A 24877-nucleotide genomic window follows, 5' to 3' on the forward strand; every position below is an offset into this window, starting at 1 on the left:
AAAATGTTAGTCGCTCAGTCATGTCCTACTCTTTGTGACCCCATGAACTGTAGCCCGCCAGGCTCTATTGTCCATGGAATTTTCCAGGCAAGAACACTGGACTGGGTTGCCATTTCCTCCTCCAAAGAGTCTCCCCAACTCAGGGGTCGAACCCACGTCTCCTGTGTCTCCTGCACTGCAGGCGGATTCTTTACCCTCTGAGCCCCCTTTTAATTTCCACAGAGTTCTCTTTGCCCTCTGACATTACATTATAAATTAATTTATCTTGTTCAGTGTCTACTGTCTTCCACTGGAATGAAATTCCACGAAGATAAGGGCTGTGCCAGTTCTACTGGCCACGGCATCCCACGTCCTAGAACCATGCCTGGTCTGTAATCAGTACTCAGGACAGTTGATTTATTGAATCAATTATTTCATTAGCTAATACACATTCTGTTACTTCTGTCACATACTGAGCACTGAAATGAATGGTCAACAAAACCAGGTGGAGTCCTTCCCCCTCCAGGACACCAGCTCCCTGGAAACACAGGATGGAAGAGACTGACCAAACAACCACGCACGTGATCGTAAAGCTTGCTCTGGACTAACAGCCTTGATGAAGGTCACATGGGGTCTATAAACATGTTTAGGTTGTTTGAGTTGCATTTCTTTTTTTTTTTTTTGCTTGCACCCGTGGCATCCTGTCTGCCCACACCACCCATGTAGATGCTGCTTGAAACTAGAACCTGCTCTTCTCAAGGCTCATCTCTGTTGCTCCAGGCCCTCCGTCAGCAAGGAGAGAGGACACAGAGGGAGAGTGGGGCTGCTCATGCCTCTCTGAGTTGGTCCGGGGCCTGGCTTAGAGCATGGATATGACTGAGTTTTCTCCCTCTTTTCCCTTCTTCCATCCAAGGCAGGAGCCAGGCCCGTGGTGCTGCCCTGCCTCAGGGAAGAGGTGTTTAAGTAAGCCAGGGACCCTTCTTCCCATGTTTTATGAAGTGTCTGCTTGCATTAGTTTCTCAGTCATGTCTGACCCTTTGTGAGTCTTTGCGACTGTAGCCGCCAGACTCCTCTGTCCATGGGATTCTCCAGGCGAGAATACTGGAGTGGGTAGCCATTCTCTTCTCCAGGGAATCTTCCTGATCCAGGGATTGAACCCGGGTCTCCTTCATTGCAGGCAGATTTTTTTGTACTGTCTGAGCCACCTGGGAAGTGTCTGAGTTCCCCTAAATGTGATCCTGGGTAGCCTGAAGGGTGAAGGGACTGAAGCACACCTTTGGTGACAACAGGTATGCAGGAGGAGCACCCCAAGACCAAAATGAGGTTGGGGTTGGATGCTGGGGAAGGTGGGGACCTGAGTGTATTGAAGCTGTTACCAGATCTCAGAAGGCACAATTGTGGGTGCACCAAGGGAGGTGTAATCTCGGCCACAGAAGCTCCCTGAGACCTCCTTCCCCAAGATCCCCATGCCTGCAGCTTGAGGATGGCGAGTCATGGCTGTAGCAGTTCATATTCCTCCGAAAGAGCCACAGCAAAATTTCCAGTCCTCTCTGCTCTTCAACAGCCTTGCCATACCCCACCAAGAAGCAGAGTCTATTCCCCTTCCCCTTGACCCTGGGAGGGCTTGTGACTGCTCTGATAAATAAAGTGCATTAATAGTGATAACATGTGACTTGGGTGGGGGGCGGGGAGGGTAGATCTAAAAGAGCCTGACATGCTGCAGTCCATGGGGTCACAAAGAGTCAGACAGGACTCAGCAACTGAACAACAACAACAGTGACACTAAAAGAGACACAGCTTCTACCCAGTCCTCTTTTGCTTAGGATGCCCAGGCTCAGAACCAGCCGCCGTGTTGTGAGGAAGCCCAAGCTCCACGGAGAGGCTGCGGATGGATGTGCTGGCCTGTGGCCCCAGCTAAGGTCTCAGCTTACAACCCTCATCAGCCATCAGATAGGCAAGGAAGTGAGATTTCAGATGACTCCAGTTCCTGGCCTCCAAGTCTTCCAGTTGACGTCCTAGATAAGCCATCCCCACTGTGGCCTCTCAGAAGTCCTGACCCACAGACACTATGAGCATAGTAAATGCTCAGTACTGGATGCCGCTGAGTTTGGGGTGGTTTTTTTTTTTAACACAGCCAGGTTAACTGGGGCAGCAAGTACATAGAATATAGCTCTCACTGGGCCAATCACTGTGCTAAGCACTTTGCAAATATTCACTCACCTAATCTTCAAGATGTCTCCTAGAAGTCCTATTCACATCTCCATTTTACAGGTGAGGACCTGAAGCACAGAGAGGTAAAGTAACTTGCCCAAGGCCACAGAATAAGAGGTTGAACTAGACTTGAACCCAAGCAGTTTGACTCCAGGGCTCATATTCTTAATGACTGGCCAGGGCGGCCTAATGCAATTTATATCCTTACAGAAGTGGTAGAAATTTAAGAGCGATCCGTGGAGTTCTACCTTGTGGATGTACAACTTCACGGACTTGCTGTCTCTTATAATGAAAACTGGAGATCTTTCCATCTCTACAGGATAAGACTTCACTGTTGAATGCAAGTTGATAAATAGAATCCAGAAAACTAGGGATGGGTGAATGGATGGATGGATGGATGGATGGATAAATGGATAGATGGATGGATGAATGGATGCATGAACAGATGGATAAATGAATAGATTAATGGATGGATAAATGAATAGATGGACGCATTTATGGATAAATGGATAGACAGATGACTGGATGGATGGATAAATGAATAGATGAATGGATGAGTGGGTGGATGAATGGATAGATAGACGAATTGATGGATGGATGGATGAATGGATAGATGGATGAGTGGATAGATAGATGGACAGATGCATGGATAGATAGATAGACAATAGTAGTTGCTGGTGAGTAGTTTATTTTTTGTGGGTTTTTGACATTCAGTTCAGTTCAGTCACTCAGTCTTGTCTGACTCTTTGTGACCCCATGGACTGCAGCATCCCAGGCCTCCTTGTCCATCACCAACTCCTGGAGTTTACTCAAACTCATGTCCATAGAGTCGGTGATGCCATCCAACTATCTCATTCTCTGTCGCCCCCTTCTCCTCCTGCTTTCAATCTTTCCCAGCATCAGGGTCTTTTCAAATGAGTCAGTTCTTTGCATCAGTGGCCAAAGAACTGGAGCTTCAGCTTTAACATCAGTCCTTCCAATGAATGTTCAGGACTGATTTCCTTTAGGATCGAGTGATTGGATCTCCTTGAAGACCAAGGGATTCTCAAGAGTCTTCTCCAACATGACAGTTCAAAAGCATCAATTCTTCAGCGCTCAGCTTTCTTTATAGTCCCACTCTCACATCCATACATGACTACTGGAAAAACCATAGCTTTGACTAGACGGACCTTTGTCAGCAGTGATGCCTCTGCTTTTTACATATATAGGAGTTATAGCCTAATGACAATGCTCATTCTGCAGGACCTGAGAAGGACAAATGAGAGGTGGGGTCCCAGCTCCACGTTTCACCAACTCTCTCGGAGTGTCAGTTTCCTCATCTGTAAAGTGGTCATGACCTTATGCCTCTCAGGGGATGTGACAAAGACCCACGGAGATAACACTTTTAAAGCAGTTTTCATGATGCCAGCACCTCATAAATTCTAGATTCCTCCTCTGGCCCCATCCCGTTGTCCATACCCTTTCCTCACCCTGTCCCAGCTCCCACAAGCCCCCAGCTGGCCTGCGGCTCCCTGAGAGGTCTCAGGCAGCAGGGGTCCCTCCCCAGCCCCCTCTCCCCTCGAGCTGGTGGTCACAGAAGTATGTCTCCCTCTAACGTACAATGCTAGGCTGCTGGCAGCCTCCAGCGCCAAGCACAGCTGCCAGGCCGGCACGCCTCCTTTCACACAGCTGCTGGGATGCGACCTTGTCTATCAGGCGGCCCCAGGAAACCCGCTGAGTGCGCTCCCAGCTTGGGAGGTGACATAAATATTTTCCAACATGCAGGCAACAGTCTGATTGGTGCCTTCCCCAGAGTGCCAAACTCCAAGCTTGGGGCCGCAGAAGCAAAAAGGGAAAAAAAAAATTCCTTTTGCCAGTGAAGACTGGCTCCTTCCTTCACTGAAGTGTTTAACTCTTCCTATCTCCCATTTGTTTCCTTGTTTACTCCAAGTTCTAACCCAAACTGCTGACATGCAGCAGGATTCAGAGAAATACTCTCAGTGACAAGGAGAGCCCTGGCCCTCCCCTCATGGAGCCAACACACCATCTAGGGCAGCATCTCAGACCTGAGTGTGCGTTAGAACCACTCAACGTGAGAATAACATGGTGGCTTAAAATTTAATTTGAAATATGTTTTAGAGTCCTTGCCTCTCAGAGATAGATGAAGGGCAATCCAAGATGTCATGACAGGGTGTCTAGATTTGCTCCAAAATAATACAGGAGGCAGTCACACAGGGAAAGTAGTATTATTGCCTTTAAATTCCAGATGACAAAACTGAGTCTTGGAGAGACTGGTGCCTCAGCCAGGGAGTGCTGGCAGGGCACTTGACCCCAGGGAGTGTGTCTTCAGAGCCTCTAAATCCTGAGCTCCTGGTAAGACATTATCTCAGCGTCTTCACTGACCGCTTCCCCAGGTGACATGCTCCTGGAAACCAACCCAGAAAGTCACACACAGGGAGTTCTGTAATTCTATCTCATGTGCTTATCCGACTCTTTGTGACCCTATGGACGGTAGTCTGCCAGGCTCCTCTGACCATGGGATTTTTCAGGCAAGAATACTGGAGTGGGTGGCCATGCCCTCCTCCAGGGGATCTCCCCGACCCAGGGATGGAACCCACGTCTTCTGTGTCTCCTGCACTGCAGGTGGATTCTTTACCTGCTGAGACATTGGGGGAGCCCCTATTCTATCTCATAAACAGACACAAATCAGGCCCTTGAGCGAGGCGGGAATGTTCCTGCTTTGAAAATGGAAAATAGTGGTGTGGTTTTCTTTGCAGCTACTGTCTCCTGAGCCTTGGTGTTGCAGGCACAGTGGAGTGCGATCCACACCTGTCCTGTCATCAGAGGCTGGAGACTCCTTCAGGGAGACACGCAGCCCTCAGCAAGGTGCAAAAAGAGCCCTGCCTGAGGTCATACACAGGCATCTGAGGGTGAAGGGAAGTCAGCCTGACAGCCAAACCCACCCCGATCCCCTTCTGGCCACCGAGCTGCCTGGACATGAACATGGCAGCTCACCCTGGGGATACAGGACACTGTAATGAAGAACGTGGTCGGTGCATTTTTTACAGAAGAACTCAGAAAGTGCCTCACCAGAACAGCATCTTGCATCCCACTTGATCTGATTTTGAGGGCAAAGCTTTCCAAAAGTAAATGAACATAGGCAGGACTACGGCAGGCATACCAGCTGAGGAGCGCTGAGCACCCGATCTTTCGGTGGCCTGATCTGCTATGACGTGAACCTCACGATCCCCCGGAGGAGAGAGGCCAGTGAGCGTGCTCCTCACCCCCTGGAGCTCCTGGGATGCTGAGCCCTCTCTGTCCTCTGAGAAGACGGGGAGGGGTCCCAGTGGAGGTCCCAGAGAAGACCCTTACTGTGCTTTGACATTCTCCCCCAAGGAGAGTGGCCTTATTTTGGGGGGAGGGGGTGGGAAGAGAAGAATATCAACATAGATTCTCCCTTTATATGACAAAATTAATTCCAGATGGATCTTGTGAACGCAGAGCCAAATGTAAAAATTAATAAAAATTTGAAGACAAAAATGGAAAGTTAATGACACTAGGGAAGGGAAGGTATTTCTTAAGCAGAAAAAAAACAAAGAAATGAATCACAAAGAAAGGGAAAATTGGATAGATTTGTGTACCTGAAACGAAACAGAAGGAGAAAAAAAGATGTAACTAAAGACATCATAAGTGAAATTAAAATCCAGCTGACAAATGGATGAAAAATATTTGCAACCCTCATGATAAACAAACGGCTAGTGCCCCATATTTTTTTTTAAGCAGGCTCTTGAATATCAAACAGAAAACACTAAAACCCTAAGAGAAAAAAAGTCAAAAGAAATAAACATACAGTTCCTAGAAGAAGAAATGTAATTGACAGATGAACCCATGGAAAAAAATGCATCTAGCCAATCTCACGATAAACAAATTGTTGGCTGGGCAAAGATTTGAAGAAGTGGATTCTGTACTGGTGAGAGGCAGCTAAGCGAGGGCCCTCGGCCACTGCTGGAGAGGGAACTCACCCTTCTAGAAGGCATCTACTTATGTGGCTTCCCAGGAGGAGCCAGTGGTAAAGAACTCACCTGCCAATGCAGGAGACATAAGAGATGTGGGTTCGATCCCTGGATTGGGAATATCCCCTGGAGCAGGGCATGGCAACCCACTCCAGTATTCTTGCCTAGAGAATCCCATGGACAGAGGAGCCTGGTGGGCCCCAGATAGGGATGCAAATCAAAAGACTGAAAACTTCAACTTCTGTCCTATTAAAACTACTTCCAAGAACCTACCATCAGGGAAAATCATGTGTACAAAGGTCGGAACCATTGCAAGTATTCACTCTACATCACAGATTGTACAAATGATGGGATTCTGTATGCCTCTTTAGAAAGTAGTTAAAGACTCATGATTAAGACAGAACATAGTAAAACATCTCATACACAAAAACTGCATTTTCAAAATGACGTTGAAGTCGGTGTGAGCCTGTGGCTGTAGGGACCTGTGTAAATGCAGAAATACTAGTGGAAGTGTATTCACCATAAAACACCATAAAATTAACAGCAGGTTTGGGAATTGGAGACGATGTTTAATTGTCTTCCTTATATTTTTATATGTTACAATGTTCTATTACAAGCACATATTATTTTTGTAATAAGGAAAAATTTTAAGCTAATCCAGTAAAGTTAGAAAAGCTGTCCTCCACTTGGGGCCGTCTGCACAGGTAGGGGCCTCAAAAGATGTATAAGGTTTCTCGGCCTTGGGGCTGGTGGAATCCCAGGTCAAATAATTCTTTGTGGTGGAGGCTGTGCTGTTCATTATGAGATATGCAGCAGCAGCCCTGGCCTCTACCCATCAAATGCAAGCAGCAAACTTCCCAAGCTGTAACAAGCAAATATGTCTCGAGACATGGGCAAATGGTGGGGGCTTGGAGGAGGGCCAAAACTCCCCTCTGGGTAAGAACCACTGCAGCCAGGAGTAAGGAAGGAGCAGTTAATTTTTAAGGTATTTAGTTATTTTTGGTTGTGATGGGTCTTCATGGCTACGCAGGCTTTTCTCTAGTTGCAGTGAGTGGAGGCTACTCTTGCTTGCAGTGTGGAAATTCCTCACTGTGGTGGCTTCTCTTGTTGCAGGGCTCTGGAGCACAGCCTCAGTAGTCGTGGCACACGGGCTCTGTTGCTCCACGGCATGTGGAATCTTCCCAGACCAGGGATCAAACCCATGTCTCCTGCGTTGGCAGGAGGATTCTTTACCACTGAGACGCCAGGGAAGCCAAGAAAGGAGCACTTATCATCTCTTGGTTCTGGGGATGATATTCATGCAGCCCTGTGTTCACCCATTCATTCATTTAACGGGCATTTTCATATCCTGGCTCTGAGTGCTGGGGGACCACCGTGCTGGTCCTGCATCATAGTCTCACGGTGTGGACTCAGGAAAGTCACCTAAGGCTCCTGTATTGGTAAAACCCTCCCTGAGCCCCTGGTCCAGCTACGAGGAGCATGCAGCCAGAGACAGTGCCACGTGACTCTGGGCTCTGCTCTCTGGAGGTCACAGTCTGGGAGAGACGGCCACGAGTCCACTCCACAAACAGTTATGTCTGTGGAGAGGGATGGGTGTCAACAGGTGATGTCAGTGGTGATGGTTGAAGGGAAGAGAGACTGTCAGGGAGGGTAACAATGGTGGCCATGCCTTTAAAGATAGCCCTTTACATGTGCACCACACTTTACAGTTATATAGTGCAACAGCGTATTAAAAGGCAGAAACATCACTCTGCCGACAAAGGGCTGTATAGTCAAAGTTATGGTTTTCCAGTAGTCATGTATGGATGTGAGAGCTGGACCATAAAGAAGGCTGAGCACCAAAGAATTGATTTTTTTGAACTGTGGTGCTGGAGAAGACTCTTGAGAGTCCCTTGGACAGCAAGGGGATAAAACCAGTTCATCCTAAAAGAAATCAGTCCTGAATATTCATTAGAAGGACTGATGTTGAAGCTGAAGCTCCAATACTTTGGCCACCTGATGCGAAGAGCTGACTCATTGGAAAAGACCCTGATGCTGGAAAAGATTGAGGGCAGGAGGAGGAGGGGGCAACAGAGGGTGAGATGGTTGGATGGCATCACTGACTCAGTGGACATGAGTTTGAGCAAACTCCGGAGGACAGTGAAAGACAGGGAAGCATGGCGTGCTGCAGTCTGTGGGGTCGCAAAGAGTCGGACACAACTGAGTGACTGAACAACAACAACAGCAAAAGGAGATCCTCAGGGTCTTGGCAGGAAACCAATAGTGCGTTTGGTGGAGTTACCTAAGAGAGGTTAAGAATGGGGTACTTTGAAAGCAAGGGAGGGGGAGAGGAAAAGCCGTCAGGGGTGATGCAGCAGCACTTGAGGGTAACCAACAGCCAAGAACCTGTCCACCCCTCGGCCTAAAGGAGCCACAGGATGGCGCTGGGTCCTGGGGAGAGTGGTGGCTGCCACCCCCCCAGGGAGACAGCCACCCCGCAGAAAGGGAGGGAACAGGGGGAAGGAATATCTCAATGCCACTCTCCTCCTGCCCTCCAGTTCCCTGACAGCACCTCCCACTGGCCAGACCCTACAGGGCACCCGAGAGCAAGGGAGCCTGAGGCTACCACTGTGGGTCAGTCACATGAGTCAAACCACAGACGGAGAAGGTAAAAGAGATCGAGAGGGGCGTACGGAAGATGTCAAGGGCAGAAAGCACTGTCTCTTGTCTTCTCATTCCACCGCCACAGTAATCCTGCGAGGCAGATTTTGTTATCTGCCTTTTATATAAGGTTCAGAGAGGTATAGCGATTTTCCCAAAGTCACACAGCTAAAGGGGATGGAGCCAGGACTGAAAGCACGGTTTGCCTGGGTCTCTGAGCTCCAGGCTTTATCATTAGGAGAAATCTGGGTTCAAATCCCCACCCCTCCACTTATTAGCTTTTGACTTTGGGTGACACCTGTGTATCACTGAATGTGGATGCACCTACAAAGTGGGGTTAGTGGCTCCTACACCAGCGGGCTGCTGAGGGCTGGATCAGAAGTGTAGGTTGTGGGGCCCCTGCTGGGAGGGAAGGGAGCTGACTCAGGCAGAGGCCTGCCCACTTCCCACTGGGCAGCTATTAACCAGGACATCAGACTCTGCATTAGGCAGGGGGCAATTTATCCACCTTCTCCTCCACCTGCAGAATCGATCCCCATGCTCAGCTGCCTCATTGAGATTCAGGTCCTCTGCTCCAAGACTCCATCCCAGTGTCTGGTCAATAGCTTATATTTTTAATTTGTCAATAATCAGTCGGGACCTTGGCCAGTGTCCCGCGGAGGGAGGGCTCAGCAAGATCACTCCACAGTAAGGGGAGAAGAGGCCAGAGTGCATGAAGGGGAACGGATCCTTGAGCTGGGCTAACAAACCCAGGTGAGGACAGTGGACAGCTGGAGTACCCACAGCAGCCACGGCCTGGGTGTCGCAAGACCTCAGGCATGAGCCTGAAGTGGACAAAACCTGGGTTCAACTCCAGCTCTGCTGCTTTAAGGATAGGTGGCCTTGACCAAGGTCAAAAACTGGTCAAGGTGGCTCTGGCCAAGAGACTGACCTCTGAGAGCCTTCATTTCCTCATTTGTCAGGCAGCCACCATAATATCAAAAAATAACCCGCAGGGTGCTAGAATAGCCAGTGACTTCATACATGCAAAGTTGCCTAGGAAAATGCCTGGCACATCATACACATTAACTATTGTGATTTTTTTTTTAAGCCAAACAAAAGACACAGTTTATAAATAAAACGGTAGTTATCAGTGCACTTGTTGATTCTCAATACAGATGGGGAGTCTGACACCCCCAGAGCAGAAATGATCGTCCCCGTTTTACAGACGAGGAGACTGAGGCTCACAGGAGACAAATTATTTGCCCTGGGTCACACAGCTGGAGGGTGGTAGAGCTGCAGTTGCAAAGCCAGGCCTCCTGCTTCTAATTATCATGCAAAAGTCAGAGTCTGCAATGTAAGTGCCCAGAACAAAGGCAGCTTTACCTCCCTCTCTCCATTATTGCCATGTTTTCTCCCCCCGCCTTTTTTTGTGAATAAATACACTGCTCCCTTCTCTCTCAGGAGCAAGCACAGTACCCACCAGAGAACAGGGAAGTGAGAACAGCCGGAAAATCTGTTTTTTTCATGAGTCTTTACCCATCCTGTCACCTAAGAAAAAAAAAGAAAAAACTCAGTTCTTACCTGTCCTGTGCCCCTCCCAAGAAAAGAGCCCAGAGAGACCAGGAGCACTGGAATGGGGGGTGAGGGGCCTGAAGAAATCAGCACTGCCCAGGAGGGAGCAGGGGTCTTCCCAACGTCAAAGGACAGATAGCATTTGAGCCAGGACGTGAACACAGCATGTCGATGGCCAGCCCGGGGCTTTCTTGGCTGTCCGTGTCTGCTTGCCTGGTCCTTTGCCTCTAACATCATGGGAGCCTGGTTCCCCATCGCTGTTGATGCCTCTTCTTGTGGACTCCACTGTCAGGTTCTACGGGACAGGCAGATTCCCTAAGACTAGCCAGGCAAATGCTCCAGTGTTCTGTGGGCTGTCCAGCAGGCTCACAAGACACACGTGCCTGCCCAGCTTTCCCCTCTGCAGCCTGCGAGTCCCACACTGCCCTGGAGATTTCCCCCCTCTTCATCCTGCCAGGCTCCTCAGTCTCCAGAGAACCTACCCTCCTGAGTATGCATCTATTGGAATATGCTTTTCCACCAGAACACTCCCCAGACACCAGCAGAATCCCCCATAGGTAGCATCCAGAAGCTGTTAAAGGCCCCCCAGGGACTCCTGGAGCTCCTGGGACCCACTGTGAAGTGTCGATCACAGGCAGGATCTCAGGGAGCCCCATAACATCGGTTTCTCAGGAACCTCTGTGGCCGCCTAACCCCCTTCCCATTGAACAGAGGGGACACAGAGCCAGCTGGCAAAGAGCCGGGGTTCGGCTCTCTGAGCATGGTGCACCTCACCTCCTCACCAGGGCTGGGAGTGGTGGGTGGGTCAGAACCAGCCCATCCTCAGGGCTGCAGACAACTCCAAGGGAAACAGGCTCTCTTGGAGCCTCCTAGTGGGCTCATCGTCTCAGACTGTGGTGGATGAAGTAAGGAGGGTGAGTTTGTCTACGCTTTGCTGTGTGAACTCAGGGAAGTCACTTTCCCTCTCTGAATTTTCGTTGCTCCATCTACAATGGATCATAACAAGTCATCCAAGTGATCAGGAGGATGAAGTGTCATCCACAGCATCACTTTTCCCCCCTCCCTTCCCTCCTTACCTCCGCTTTTCCCCTCTTTTTCTTTGCAGCTCTCATTTATTAAACATTTGCACCATACTCAAGACATATTTCACACTCAAGACATATTTCAAAAAATGTTTGTAAGAAGCTCCTAAGCTTCTTATTACCCTGTTTTCCAGGTGATGAGACTGAAGGTTGGAAAGAGTTATTTGCTTGTCCTGCGTCACTATAAGGTCCCCAGAGAGGCAACCAGCATTTGGACCTGGGTGGCCGGAAATTCAGCAACCTTAACCCCTGCCCAACCCTCCTCCCACACAGAAGAACTTGGCCGAGGAGACCCTGCAAACACCAGTGATGATTCTTAGCTTGGTGTTCTTTTTGGTTTCACAGTCCAGAGCAGTCATGTTTGAGCCCAAGCATGAAGCATTTGGTCAATATCCCAGGAGGCCCAGCTTTAATTCTTGCTGCCTTCCCCTCAGCTGGGACTGAGGATGGCAGGTGGGTTTGCTGAGGAGCAGTCAGGTGTGAAATGGGTCAGAGAACAAATGGAGAAGGAGCATTTAGCGTGTTTGGGTTCCTCCATGGCTAGGAGTCATCCATGCAGGAAGTGACTTGAATCTATAGATTTCCCCTGGGGCTGGGGGTGTCAGCCAGCCTGGTGACAGGGAGGCCCTCAGGCAGGGAGGTGACACTGCTAAGCCTTTGCACCAGCAAAAGGTCCCTTCCAGAATTTTTTCACCATCTGATGTGCCTGCCCCACTAGCTGTGTGGTCTTGGGCAGGCTATGTCCCTCTCTGGGCACCAGTTTCTCTATGAGTGTAACATATACATTGGGGCTGAGGAATAGCAGTGCTGGCTACAGCTACTTCTTCAAAAGTTCCTATCCACTGGTTAGAGCTTCTAACTTCTACCATCTGAACATTAGAATTATTCAGGCTGGGCAGGGGCATCTTAGAAATGTCAATGCTCAGGCCCTGTCCCAAAACAATTGAAGAAAAATACTTGGGGATTGGCTCAGACATCAGTATTCTCTAAGACTCTCCCGGTGGCTCTAGCTAGTAGCTGCTCTGTACCATCCGTGGAGCAATGCCTCTGAGTGGCAGGTATTAAGTAGCGGCATTTGACTGCTAAGACATGGAGGCCCAGACAGGGAAATGAGCTGCCCAAGGTCACAGGTACAGGCGCAAGGGTCTCTGTCCAGAGTGCTGAAATGGGAGGTCTGGTGACTTTGGCCTGAGTCTTGTGCATGCACTCCTGGGATTTCACTCTCACCTTTGCACAGATTGCTTGTCCTATAAAAGACATTTTTATCTTGTTTTCTCTCTTCCTTTCTCTCCACATATAATTTGCTCTCTCCCTCAGTTTCCCATCTCTATCTTTTCATAGATGTATCTCTTCCTCCCTGGGGAAGCAGGGTGTGCTGCTGTCCATGGGATCGCAAAGAGTCGGATAACACAACCTAGCAAATGAACAACAGATCTCTTGCTCCTCCTCTCTCTTTTTCTGCCTTTCTCTGCTCTCTCTCTCTCCCTTTCCTTCCATCTCTTCCTTGTTTTATCTTTCTCTCCATCTCTCTTTCATTCTGCATTTCTCTCTACTTTCTCTTCATTTTGCCTCTCTCTCCTCCTCCTCCTCCTATCTCTTTGTCTCCCTCTCTCTTGGCTCAAATCTCCATCTTCCCAGCAGCTCCCCAGGACCCTTGACTTGAATCTCTTCCTCAACCAGTCCTCGTCCCTCTTCCTGCCTCCCCAACAGCATACACTGACCTCCAGCCCAAGTTCTCCTTCCATAGCCTTACCCAGCCCTTTGGAGAAGTCTAGCTTCTCCGTATGATTACAGAAGGGGATTGGGAACCAGAGATGTCCCTTCCTTCTCAATACCCCACTGTAGAGAGGCCACTGGGGAAAGTGGCTTTCCATAATCCAGTAGGGCAATGGCTTCCCAGCAGCTCCTCCCAATGGGGACACAGTCCTTCAGTTGAAAAGCCTCCCAAGATTCTGGGAACAGAGCAAACATGAAGGTGGCCTGATCTCTTCTCCCCTCTTTCCAGTGAGTGGGACAAAAAATTAGCAAAGAATTTAGACACCGATTTTAATTCTTTGTCACTAAGATAATGGCCGAGATATCAGGATAGAAGTTGACTTGGGGTGGAACGGGGTTACTTTAGGTTGAAAGATCAAGGAAAAGTATCTCCAAAGAACTGATATTTAAACTAAGACCTACAAGATGAGAAGGAATCAGCCATGCTGAGGGCCAGGAAAAGAGGATTTCAAGCAGAAGACACAGCAAATGCAAAGATCCTGCCCCTGGAAAGAAATTGATACAGTCAAACAACAGGAATAAGGCTCATGTAAATGGAGTAACAGAAATAAGGAATAAAAGTCAAGAGATGAGGTTGGAGATATCAACTACCAGACTCTGAATGTCCTTGGAGTAGGCAAAACAGAATTTGTATTTTATTTTTTATGTCATGGGTTTGGGGCTGGGGCATGCCTGTCATCTCATTTACATGGTCATTGGTTCCTGAGTGCAGGAGGATGGGGAAGAGTGGACATAAGGACATAGATCATTTCATAGTTGTGCCTTGGATTTAGACGTTCATTTAAAAGTGGTACCTTTCCCCTTTTCTTTTCCAACTCCACCCCACCAGGGCTTCAGCAATTTTGACTCACCTAGTCCCCCTCACAGGGCCCAAATCTACGGCCCTACCTCAGGTATAGTGGCTGTCATCACTACAGTCACCATCACCATCATCACCATCATTAGCACCATCCTTCTTATCGTCATCACCACCATCATCACTGTCATCACCACCACCACCACCACCATCACCATCATCCTCACTTTTGGGGGCTCTAACTGACATAGGGATGAGTGCAAGGAACAAACTACAGTATCCTTAAAGGTTTAGCTCAAATTTTTGCCATAAAGTCAAGGACAAGTGTATTTAATCCCACAAGTGCTTACAGAATGCCTACTATATGCAATACAGAGAGAAACAGACCCCCGAGTAAGCTAATATGGATGCTAACATCAAGAGCTGCTAACGTTTATTGGACATTTGCTAAGGGGCAGTCCCCTTGCTAAGGGTTTTACATGAATTATCTCTCTAAATCCTTATGATAATCCTATGAGCCTTTCCACTTTTCTGATGAGAAAATTGAGACATGGGGAGTTGAAGCAATCAATTAGGGGAATTAAAAGCTGTCTACTCCATCCCTACTCTGGAGGCACCTTTTGGTTACTCGGCTTGTCCCCAACCCCCTAAAACTCTGTACTAAGGGACTGACACGTTACCTTAAAGGGAACATATAGTTCAGCCCAGGGGAATAAGAGGTCAATTTGCCCAAGCAAATTCCAATCTGAGCACCTCTAATTTATTTATACTTGTTTTCTGTGAAACTGTTTCTTTATGTGCGAAAAAAAAAAAAGAAGAAAAATGAATCATTGCTCAAAAATTGGTGACTAGTGGAATAGTAATAGTAGTTTTAGAACTCATACCCATGTTAGCCCTTATGGATACCTTCTTAAGCCCAAGAAGGATGACCTAATTAATGGTAGAGTTTCAGGTGTGTTGTCAAGAAGCATGAGTGTATGCTTAGTTGCTCAGTTGTGTCTGACTCCTTGTGACCTTTTGGACTGTAGCCTGCCAGGCTCCTCTGTCCATGGAATTTTCCAGGCAAGAAGAGTGGAGTGGGTTGCCATTTCCCTCCTCCAGGGAAACTTCCCGACCCAGGGATCGAACCTACGTCTCCTGTGTCTCCTGCATTGCAGGCGGATTCTACACCCAGTGAACCATCAGGGAAGCCCATTGTCAAGAAGAGGGGATAGTATATTTTTCAGTGAAAATCTGGGAGTGATGGCTCATCCAGGAGCAAAAGGTTTCAGTAGGGACAACCTGTCCCTCTGGGCTAAGTGTTCTTCCTTCTCCTTAGTGATACCAAAGGGGAACCTCCTCACTGCACCCCAGCACTGACAATCCTCCCCCATAAGCCCTCCCTCTGAATCACAAGCGATTTCACCCCTTCTGGAATGCATGACTAATCAGCACCTCGTGTCGAAGGCAATATTCAGTCGTGCTGTGGCGTGAAGGGACTCACGCACCATATATCACCCCAGCTGCTTTTACAAGCAGGAGATCAATAGTCCGGCAATAGACATTTCATAATTAAAAATAGACGATGAAGAAGATGAAGAAGGGGACGAAGAGGGAGGAGGAGAAGGAGGAGGGGGGTGGGGAAGGCAAGGACCCTGGCTGATAGTCCTGCCTGTTCCTTAGCTCTCTGGTTCCCAAGGCTCTGGTGGATTTGCTAGAACAATAAGTCTTGTTTGGAGCTACCCCAAAAGGTTGGCTGGGAAAGGACTTCAGTAAACTCACGTGGTCCATCCCCCTGCCTGGAGGCTGGCTGGGGGATAAATGCTGCCATTCTTAGGCTTGATGAAGTGCCCTTTAAGAACCTCTCAATGCCTTTCTGCATTACCCAAAGCTGGCTGGAGTGAACGTCCATTCCTATTCTCTACCCACCAGCTCCATCTCCATCCTTAAGTTAAGCTTACAGCTCTTCCTCTGGGAAAATCTTCAGCTCAGGGTCATTCGGTCCAACATGGGATGAACATGACCTCTCCAGTCTGGAGGTGGTCATGTGGACAGATCTGACCAGTAAGAGCAACCTGTTCATTCTCAAGACCAGAAGGATTGGTTGACAGATGCATATGTGACCTCAATTAAGTCAATCTGGGTAAATTCTGGGACTTCTGCTACAACTGTTCCTCTCTTAGCTGGGGTTGGATGACAGAAACCTGAAGCTACGGTGGACTATCTTGTCACCATGGATTTAAAAAATGACTTCCAGCCAGCACGCTGGAAAACAAAGCTGAGGAATGGAAATGTGGGGGGGAAAGGGAAATCAACCAAGTCTCGGCAAAATTGGTGGGCCTCTGAATACAGCCATGCAAAAATCCAGGTTAGGCTCTTAATTATGAGACCTCATAAATCCTCTTTTGCCTAAATTATTTTGAATGAAATTTTCTTCCTTGTATATTAAAGAGTCCTGAAAAATTCATTTTTGTCTTTCTGGGTCCACCCTTCCAATCAATGAGTTGCTTAATGTAAAGGAAAAAAGCACAGATGGATATGGATTCAGAGTCCAGCTTCCAACTCCACTGTCTACAGGCTGTGTGATTTTGGGCAAATTGCCTCAGCTTTTTGAAACTCAGTTTCCTCATCTGTAAAGTGGGTATGGTGCCACCACCACCAGAGTTGTGAGGATTAAATAAGACAGTATCTAGATGTCACTGCAAAGACCCATCACTTACCTTCATCACCATTTGCAAGAGCAAACCGGATCTGCTAGCCCGAAGATGTGTGGCAGCGTCAACTGGCCCCATCCTGAAAAACAGAAATTTATAAAGTTTAACTGAGGTAACAGTTTTTCTTCAAGTACAGAATTAGCTGGAGGTAATCATGATGTGAAAGTGTTAGTTGTTCAGTCATGGCCGACTCTTTGTGACCCCATGGACTATAGCCCACTAGGCTTCTCTGTCCATGAAATTCTCCAGGCAAGAATACTGGAGTGGGTAGAAATTCCCTTCTCCAGGGGATCTTCCTGAACCAGGGATCAAACCTGGGTCTCCTGCATTGCAGGTGGATTCTTTACCATCTGAGCCACCAGGAAAGCCATGATGTTAAAATGAAGATAAAATATTTGTTGAACATTCAAATGCCACCATCTGCTTTCTTTGTGTTATCTTATATAATTTTCATAATTCTGTGAGGAAACCAAGGTTCAGAGAGGTGCAGCAACTGTCCTAAGGTCACACATCTGAGTCCAGAGTCTGGGCCCCTTCTGCCACTGGGCTGTACCAGTTCCCATCGTGAAGCCCAGGTCTTGGATGCTGACCACGTACTGAGCAAGACTTGCTAAGCATCTCCCCATTGAATCTTCTTACTATCCTTTTGAAAACCGCATGGGGCCCATTTTATGGGGGGAAAAAAGCAGTAGTGCTAGGTGCCAAGTATGCTTAAAGCGGGACTCCAAGACCTCACTGCTCAATTTGGTATAAACTGCAATTTCGTATTACATACATTTTACCACAATGCAAAAATGGTAGAAAAATAACATTTTAAGAGCACATATGGACACATCCTTTGACCCACTGCTGGAAGGTACCCTGAGAAAAATCAAGCTGATGTCCTCAAACTGGAAACAACTTAATGGGTCTACCAACGTGGCCCTGATTTTAAAATAAGGGACGTACATGTATAAGAAGCTATTAGTTGTTCCAAAGACTGAAGTAGAACTGTTCGTGTTCACTATGAAAAGATATCCAACTATGTTAGCAGATGAAACAAGATACAGAACAACAACAAAACACCCCAAAGCCAAAACCCCTCCACTGTCCGCCACCTCCTCCCTGCCAGCTTCACCTGCACCCCTCCCCCACACCCCGGCCCTGGGAAACCTTCCTCATCACCCAGCCCCTCTGCTGGAAATGCCCTTCTTTTCCACATTCTTCAAAGGAATCCTCATCAGCCTCTGTGTCCCAGCCCCCAGTCCTGCCTGGCACAGAGGTGCAGTGGACCTGTTCTTGATGCCCAGTGGTATGATCGGTGGGGACTGTGACCAGCGTCAGTCCCTGACTTTGAGTCTTTTCCTTGGTCGTCCTCTGCTGACCCTGTGAATCCACGTGGGGTGGGAGGGTGGGGGAACAGAAGTGATGTGGTCAGGCATCTCCTTGATTCCAGATGCCGTGCTGGGTTATTTCCCTTAGATGTGTTTTCTCTGAATCTTTTGTTTTGTCCTTGTATTCTCCCATTTTACATGTGAGAAAACTGAGGTCTTGGAAGAGAAAGGATTTACTCTGATGAGGTTGCCAGCTGCTTGCTGCTGGGTTCAGCGTACAGACCTAGACTGGGAGAAGCATGCAGTGGAGCGGCTGGCATGCGCAGCAGCACACCACGCCCATAGCATTGAGACCGAGTGCTGTGGCAGAGTTCTTACATCCGATCTATAATGTGTCACTCAGGCAACCCCGATACACAGGCACTGGTCGCTGGCAAACTGACCCTGAGATGACTCCTCGTTCACCATTGAAAGGGACACTCGCTTGTTAAGAAGCCTGTGGGCTGTTCCGAGAGCTGTCACCCTGTGACAATATTGACAGAGCCTGTGCCCCCACCTCATAAAACCCCAGTGTACACACTTGGGGAAAGCAAGCCCATCCTCTCTCACTGAGAGAGTAAGTGTAAGGCATTAAGGAGACTCTGATTAAACAAACAGATGTTTTTAGTCGGCAATAGAAGTGTCAACACGATCCTAATTAATGAATGTGTTAATGGCTGTTCTCTGTTGGAAGACAATAGTCGCCGCCTTCTAGATGTATCCACAATGACTCACGGGGCACACACAAAGATGCACGGAGACGGCACGGGGTGGGGGTGCCAGCTGATATGCCTGCAGGCAGCACCAAGGAGCATGCCCTGAGCTCACAAAAGGGACACACAGTGGTTCAGAGTCACGTGCAGGGAATGTGCACCAAGTCTGCAGGGACTGGGCGAGACACTCAGGATGCAGGCTGTCGGAGGACACGCGTGAACACACGTTACACAAAATGCACACACAACACACAGTACTTGGGCCATCACAATCCCCTACAGCAACACAGCATGCACACAGAGCAGCCACATCACCCACACAACATCACACAAAACACATATGCCATATATAATGTTCACAGGATACACATACATCAGCCATATGACACATGTACAATGCACACAAAACATCCATACCTGCAGCACACACTGAATACAGAACACATTTACTCAGTGAGCATACAGCACATACACAACACACCACCACACACACACACACACAATTCCAGAATAGAGCTCACGGTTCCCAGAGTTCTAGCCTGACACACAGCACACACACCATGCACACACATACTTTGTATCAATAGTAATAACACTCTGTGTATCCACCATGTTTCAGACTCTGTAATAAGACATGAAAACAGAAATGAAAAGGGTAGAGTCTCTTTCCGCCAGGCTATCCTAAGACCACAGAGAAGCCTTAGGACCTTCCTGTGAGATGTATCAAGGGAACTCCTCTACATCATTTACATGTTTGTGTTTTGGCATTTATACATATTTTCATGTATTTCAACAAGGTAAAATATGGGAAAGAGCTTGCTCTGCAGAAACAGTACTGGAGAATATCAAGGTGAGCTGCAGCCACTCAGTTATCTTTTTAACAAAGATGTTGAGGGAAAAAATATTCTGTAACTCTAACTGTATTTGTCCTTAGCAATGGTGCTTTTATTTATCTCAAAGGCTATGGATAGTATATAACTGAACAACTCTTGCTTTTTATCCTGGCTGCTAGGAAGCTCTGAGCTGTATTTCTGATCCACACATAGTAGGGATGTTGATTTTCATAGCACACATTCCTGAGTGTTATATCTGGCACTGTCTTACATCCCCTCATGTGTTTTTCTTTCATTCTATTTTAAAATATATATATATTTAAATGAATACATTCTTTCTGGAACAACATGGGGATAGGAAGAAAGATAGATTTTAACTAGATATGTTAGGACAGTTTAGCTGCTGTAACAAAGAACCTCCAATTCTCAATGGCTCAGCATGCCAAAGGTTTATTTCTTGCTCACAGCACAGTCATGTGAGTTGGCATGACACAAACCATTGTCCCACACAATCAGGAACCCAGGGTTCCTTCCATCAAGTGGCATTTAAAGAAAGTAGCTGTAAGTGTAGCTGTATCTTTATCCCCAACTCACAGTAGGCCCTCAGGAATGACATGTACTAGGATCCAAGGTCTTGTCCAAAGCAAGAAGAGATAGCCTTCAATGGGCAAGAAAGAGAAGATCCCAGGTCGGGTCAGTCTCTAGACTAGGCATTGAGGACAAACCAATTCCGGGTCTGCAGAGAAGGTGACAAGCAGATGGGCAGACAGATATATGGACAAACCAACAGAAAAGAGAAATGGTGGGGAGACTGTGGAGACCAGAAGGGACTCCATCTAGTCAAAGAGCAGGACACAAGATGCTGGTGAGGGCCCTCGTGGTGGAAAGAAAGGCAGAGCCTGGGTCAAGAAAGCCCGAGTGTCAGACACCAAAACCATCTCTTTATACCTCAAGCTTCTAATAACCCAACTTCTCTTGGGTGCTGAGAACTATGTTGAGTGCTTTGCTTGCAATCATGGTATCCATTTCCATAGTAGCACCATATGGCTCAATACAACCGTGACCCCAATTTTACCAGAGTGGCTCAGAGAGATGAAGAGACTCACCTGAATTCATACGGGCAGAAAAGAGCACCGTCAGAGGCTGAAACAGTGCACCTTCCAGGGCCCTCCCCTGTGTTGTGGTCATTGCTATTGTGGGCTGGGCTACATGGGTTAATCAGGGGGCAGGAGCTACCAGCCTAAGTCTCAGAGTCAGCCATGGTTCATAAGCTCGGTTCATAAGCTCGGTCCCCAGCTCTGTGTAATGCATCGAAGCTTGGAGTCTCATTTTTCCCACCCATAGAATGGGGCTAATGATGCTTTCCATTGCAGAGCTCTACAAGATGCCAATGCCTAGGACACAGTAGGGGGCCACTGTTAATATTATTGTTGTGTTGTTGTTGTTGAAGGGATGGAGGAATCGGGGATCAGGCTGCTATCCCTAGTCAGGAGACAAGTAATTTGGGAATGCTGTAGCAGAGGCCGTGGAGAGGGACAGCTGTGAAGGAGATTAAGGAAATTCACACGGAATATATGTACGTCTGGTACGTATGGCACTTTGGCAAAGGCAGAGTGGGGATGGATGCACTTCTCCCCATAAAGATGTGAACGGCATTTGGCATCATGCGTTGTTCAAGCCAGGAGCAGTCCTGCGTGTTTCTGTGTGTTTCATGCAAATGTGGGCGTGTGTAGATGTAAATTGCACACAGCTCAGAGACACAGGGGCGGGTGGGGAACAAAAGGAAAGGGCAGGCACTCACCTCCCCGCACACGCAGGAAACCAGGCCAGTGGGAGTCCGAAGGGGCTGTAACGTGGATCTCAGTCCCCTCTTATAGTGTGGGTCAGAAGCGGGCACTTGGCCTCGGTGGACTTATCTATAAAATGAGACTGAGATCACTTTGCCTTGACGCTGGGGCTGGATGAGATCTACCTTGGAGGTCCCTTGTGGCTCAAGATCCAAGGCCAATGATAGGGGAGGATATGTCCAAACAGGAGAGGAAGAACAAGTTCTAAGAAGGGATCATGGCTCCCTCATGTCAGGGCACGTGGGAGAGAAAGAGGGTGGACAGTGGCAAAAATATCCAATGTCTCAAGGAGATGGGGAATGAAAAAGGAAGAACTCTAAGAAATATTGAGAAAAAAATACTAGAGCTTGGAATATCCATAGCAGGTCTTTCACCTGTGACCATGCCCCACTCTCTGGGGTCTCCTGCCCAAAAGGTATTTAGTCCCCAGAGACCCATCCCCCTTGCAGAGGGGACATGATCCTTGCAGTGAAAGTGATCAGCAAAGACAACTGGAGAGGAACCAGAGACAGCATTTCTGTCTCCAAGACCCTCCCCTTGAGAGAGGAACCCCTGTTTTAAGCCCCTTGTATGCATGCATGCTAAGTCACTTCCGTCATGTCTGACTGTTTGGGACCCCATGAACTGCAGCCTGCCAGGCTCCTCTGTCCATGGGAGTCTCCAGGCAAGAATACTGGAGTGAGTTGCCATGCCCTCCTCCAGGGGATCTTCCCAATTCAGGGATCACACTCAGGTCTCTCATGTGTCCTGCATTGGCAGGTGGGTTCTTTACCATTAGCGACACCTGGAGAGCCCATTTTTAAGCCCCTTAATGGTCCCCAAACAAAAGACCAGCATCAAAACTCAGGGAAACTAACCTGGAAGCTGAAGGAAGGACTCCAGTATCAGCCTGGCTTGGGTGGCTGGTCCTGGGATCAACTTGTGCAGATCATATGTCCTAGGCAGAGATTTTGTCTCTTGGGGCCTCAATTTCCCCATCTGTGAAATGGGGCTGAAAATAGAACCTACTCCCCAGGATGAATGTGAGGATCCACAGCCATAGTTTTTGTCAAGTGCCTGGCAAAGAGTGTGGCAGAGAGTCAAAATACTGTAATTGCCATTCACTGCCCAGCCCCCCGGCTTTTGTTGGAGGTCGGGGGGACACAGCCTCATTCAAACTTCTTTGCCACATCTCTGATTTTACGAAATCAGAAATGTCCTTAAGAAAGTCCTTCCTTTAGCCAAACACACTCAAACATTTTCTTTTTCTAAAATGTTTGTCTCCTCCAGCTGCCTTTCCACTTATGTATTGATTTAGAAGAAGATCAAAATAAAACCTGGGAAGCCGTAAGCTGTAACACTATTTTTTTCCCCCTCGGTACACTCTGATTATGTGTAAACAGCAAATTGCAAATTATTTCCTCTTTATTTGTCAACTCCTCAAGCCACCTCTGGGTCCCTCAGAATGAGTAATGGGCTCTGGGACATCGTGTGACAATTGGCTTCGTGTAGATATTTATCTCCAGGGAGTCTGCTTCCAGCTCTTGGGTATTGCAGCAAAGAGAGTACTGGGTGAGGGGAGGTCAGACCTACATGATCTGGGGGCTTTTTACTCCCTCTGTGGAGTCTCTTTTGGGGAGAGGGGTGGCAGAGACCACATGATACAAAGAGAGACTGGTTGAAAAACTCAGTTGGGTTGATCTTTGAGTTTCATTTGCTATCTCAGAATCTCTCTTGATTCCTATTACACAGAGCAGAGAATACCTGCTCCCAGGAACCCCCAAACCCTGCACCCCCAGATTCCATCCTTAGAATCTTATGAAACTCAACAGTCTTTGGGGACAGGACAAGGAGTACAAGTGGCTGTGTGTTAGTCGCTCAGGTGTGTCCAACTCTTTGCAGTCTCATGGACTGTAGCCTGCCAGGTTCCTCTGTCCATGAAATTCCCCAGGCAAGAATACTGGAGTGGGTTGCCATTCCCTTCTGCAGGGGATCTTCCTGACCCAGGGACTGAACCCAGATCTCCTGCATTGCAGTCAGATTCTTTACCATCTGAGCCACCAGCTGCAAATTCTAAGCCGTGGAGTTTTACAATCTCCGGTTTAAATTTTGGTTCTGCCACTGAAAGAGCAGCAGGACGCTGGGCAAGAAATCTAACTTCCCTGTGCCTCTGTTTCTTCAAATTTTAAATGGATGCAACCCTAAAGCTACCCTGGAGGCTGTGATCACGTGTGCAGACTGGGTAGCAGTTTGCACAGAGCGCCTCCTTTGTGGGAATTAGGAAAAGGCAGCCCTTGCTGGCAGAGAGATTAGAGATCAGCAGCCCCTCCTCCAAGTGAATGCAAACTCACCCCGGGTCTGGGAAGCAGGGTAGAGACTGAGTCAGCTCTCCCTTGTCCCTTTGGCTGGGAGCTCTTCTGTAGGACACGCCCTGCACAGCTGGAGCTGGCAGCCTGGCTTGTAGAGCGCCCACAGGAGCCAGGTTCAAGGGCTAGCACTCAGTACCAGGGAGAAGTTACGGTCACTGTCATCATACATTATTACTTGAATGATTTTGACTCTTAAGATCCACAAAAACCTAAGCACTCTGAAACTTTGTCATCTCTTTAACATGTGGAGAAAAAAGTATTAGCCACTCAGTCGTGTCCAGCTCTTTGCAACCTATGGACTGTAGCCCACCAGGCTCCAGCATCCATGGGATTCTCCAGGCAAGATTACTGGATGGGATTGCCATGCCCTCCTCCAGGAGATCTTCCAGACCCAGGGATCAAACCAGCATTTCTTATGTCTCTTGCATTGGCAGGCGAGTTCTTTACCACTAGGAAACAATAATTCCCAGCTGATGACGGGGTTCTGATTAGACAATGTATATGTCAAGTACCAGTTCAGTGCCTGGCACAGGCTAGGTGTTCAGCAAATGTTAGTTCCTTCACAGCAAGCAAAAGGAAACCTCCTCACCATGGCTTTTTACCCTTTAGCACAAGCCTCCACGGTCAATGTACTTAGAAGACATATCGAACCATTTGGATGAAAATACTCAGCAGTGTGAGGCACAACATGTTTGCAAGCAAAAAGCATCAAGTTTGGAATCAGGACACTGGGGGTCTAGTCCCCGGATCCCCTCTCCCCCTGACTCTGTGACTTTGGATAAGTCACAGGTCACAGGCTCTCTGAGATTTGGTTTCCCTTTCTATGAACCCAGGGGTAGAGGAAGCAGTGGTTATTGAATATTTTGTACAGAAGTGGCTGTCTTAATTCCAAACAAGCCTGTGTATAACCACAGTATACAAATCGTGCAAAACAGAGATCCTCTGATTGAAGCAAGGTCCATGGAAGAGCCAAACATCCCACCACCCCCACCCGCAAACACATACTTTTTCTCACCCTGCAGCACCCTCTGATGCTATTTTGAGGAAGAACAGGGCTCTGG

General features: G+C 48.0%; 1 protein-coding gene across 10 annotated transcripts in view; it reads right to left on the reverse strand.

The window, feature by feature from the left end:
• Positions 1-24877, reverse strand: part of LOC145525154 (uncharacterized) — a 371065-nt gene that overhangs the window by 159544 nt on the left and 186644 nt on the right. For 4 of the 10 annotated variants that reach the window (XR_014068052.1, XR_014068048.1, XR_014068051.1 and 1 more), the window contains one exon: positions 16730-16802. Coding sequence is in view for 3 of the 10 variants with exons in the window: in XM_081538007.1 (XP_081394133.1) it covers positions 10285-10352; positions 16730-16802 (141 nt within the window). In the remaining 7 variants the exon portion in view is untranslated. Of the gene's footprint in view, positions 1-2199; positions 2259-10284; positions 10353-10589; positions 10672-13636; positions 13720-14074; positions 16803-24877 lie in introns of those variants that run through there. The other 6 variants (XM_081538007.1, XM_081538006.1, XM_081538005.1 and 3 more) reach the window with 4 other exon arrangements.

Source organism: Giraffa tippelskirchi, chromosome 11, assembly GCF_054371585.1.
Source record: "Giraffa tippelskirchi isolate mGirTip1 chromosome 11, T2T-mGirTip1v1.2.pri, whole genome shotgun sequence".
In the NCBI taxonomy this organism is placed as follows: domain Eukaryota; kingdom Metazoa; phylum Chordata; class Mammalia; order Artiodactyla; family Giraffidae; genus Giraffa; species Giraffa tippelskirchi.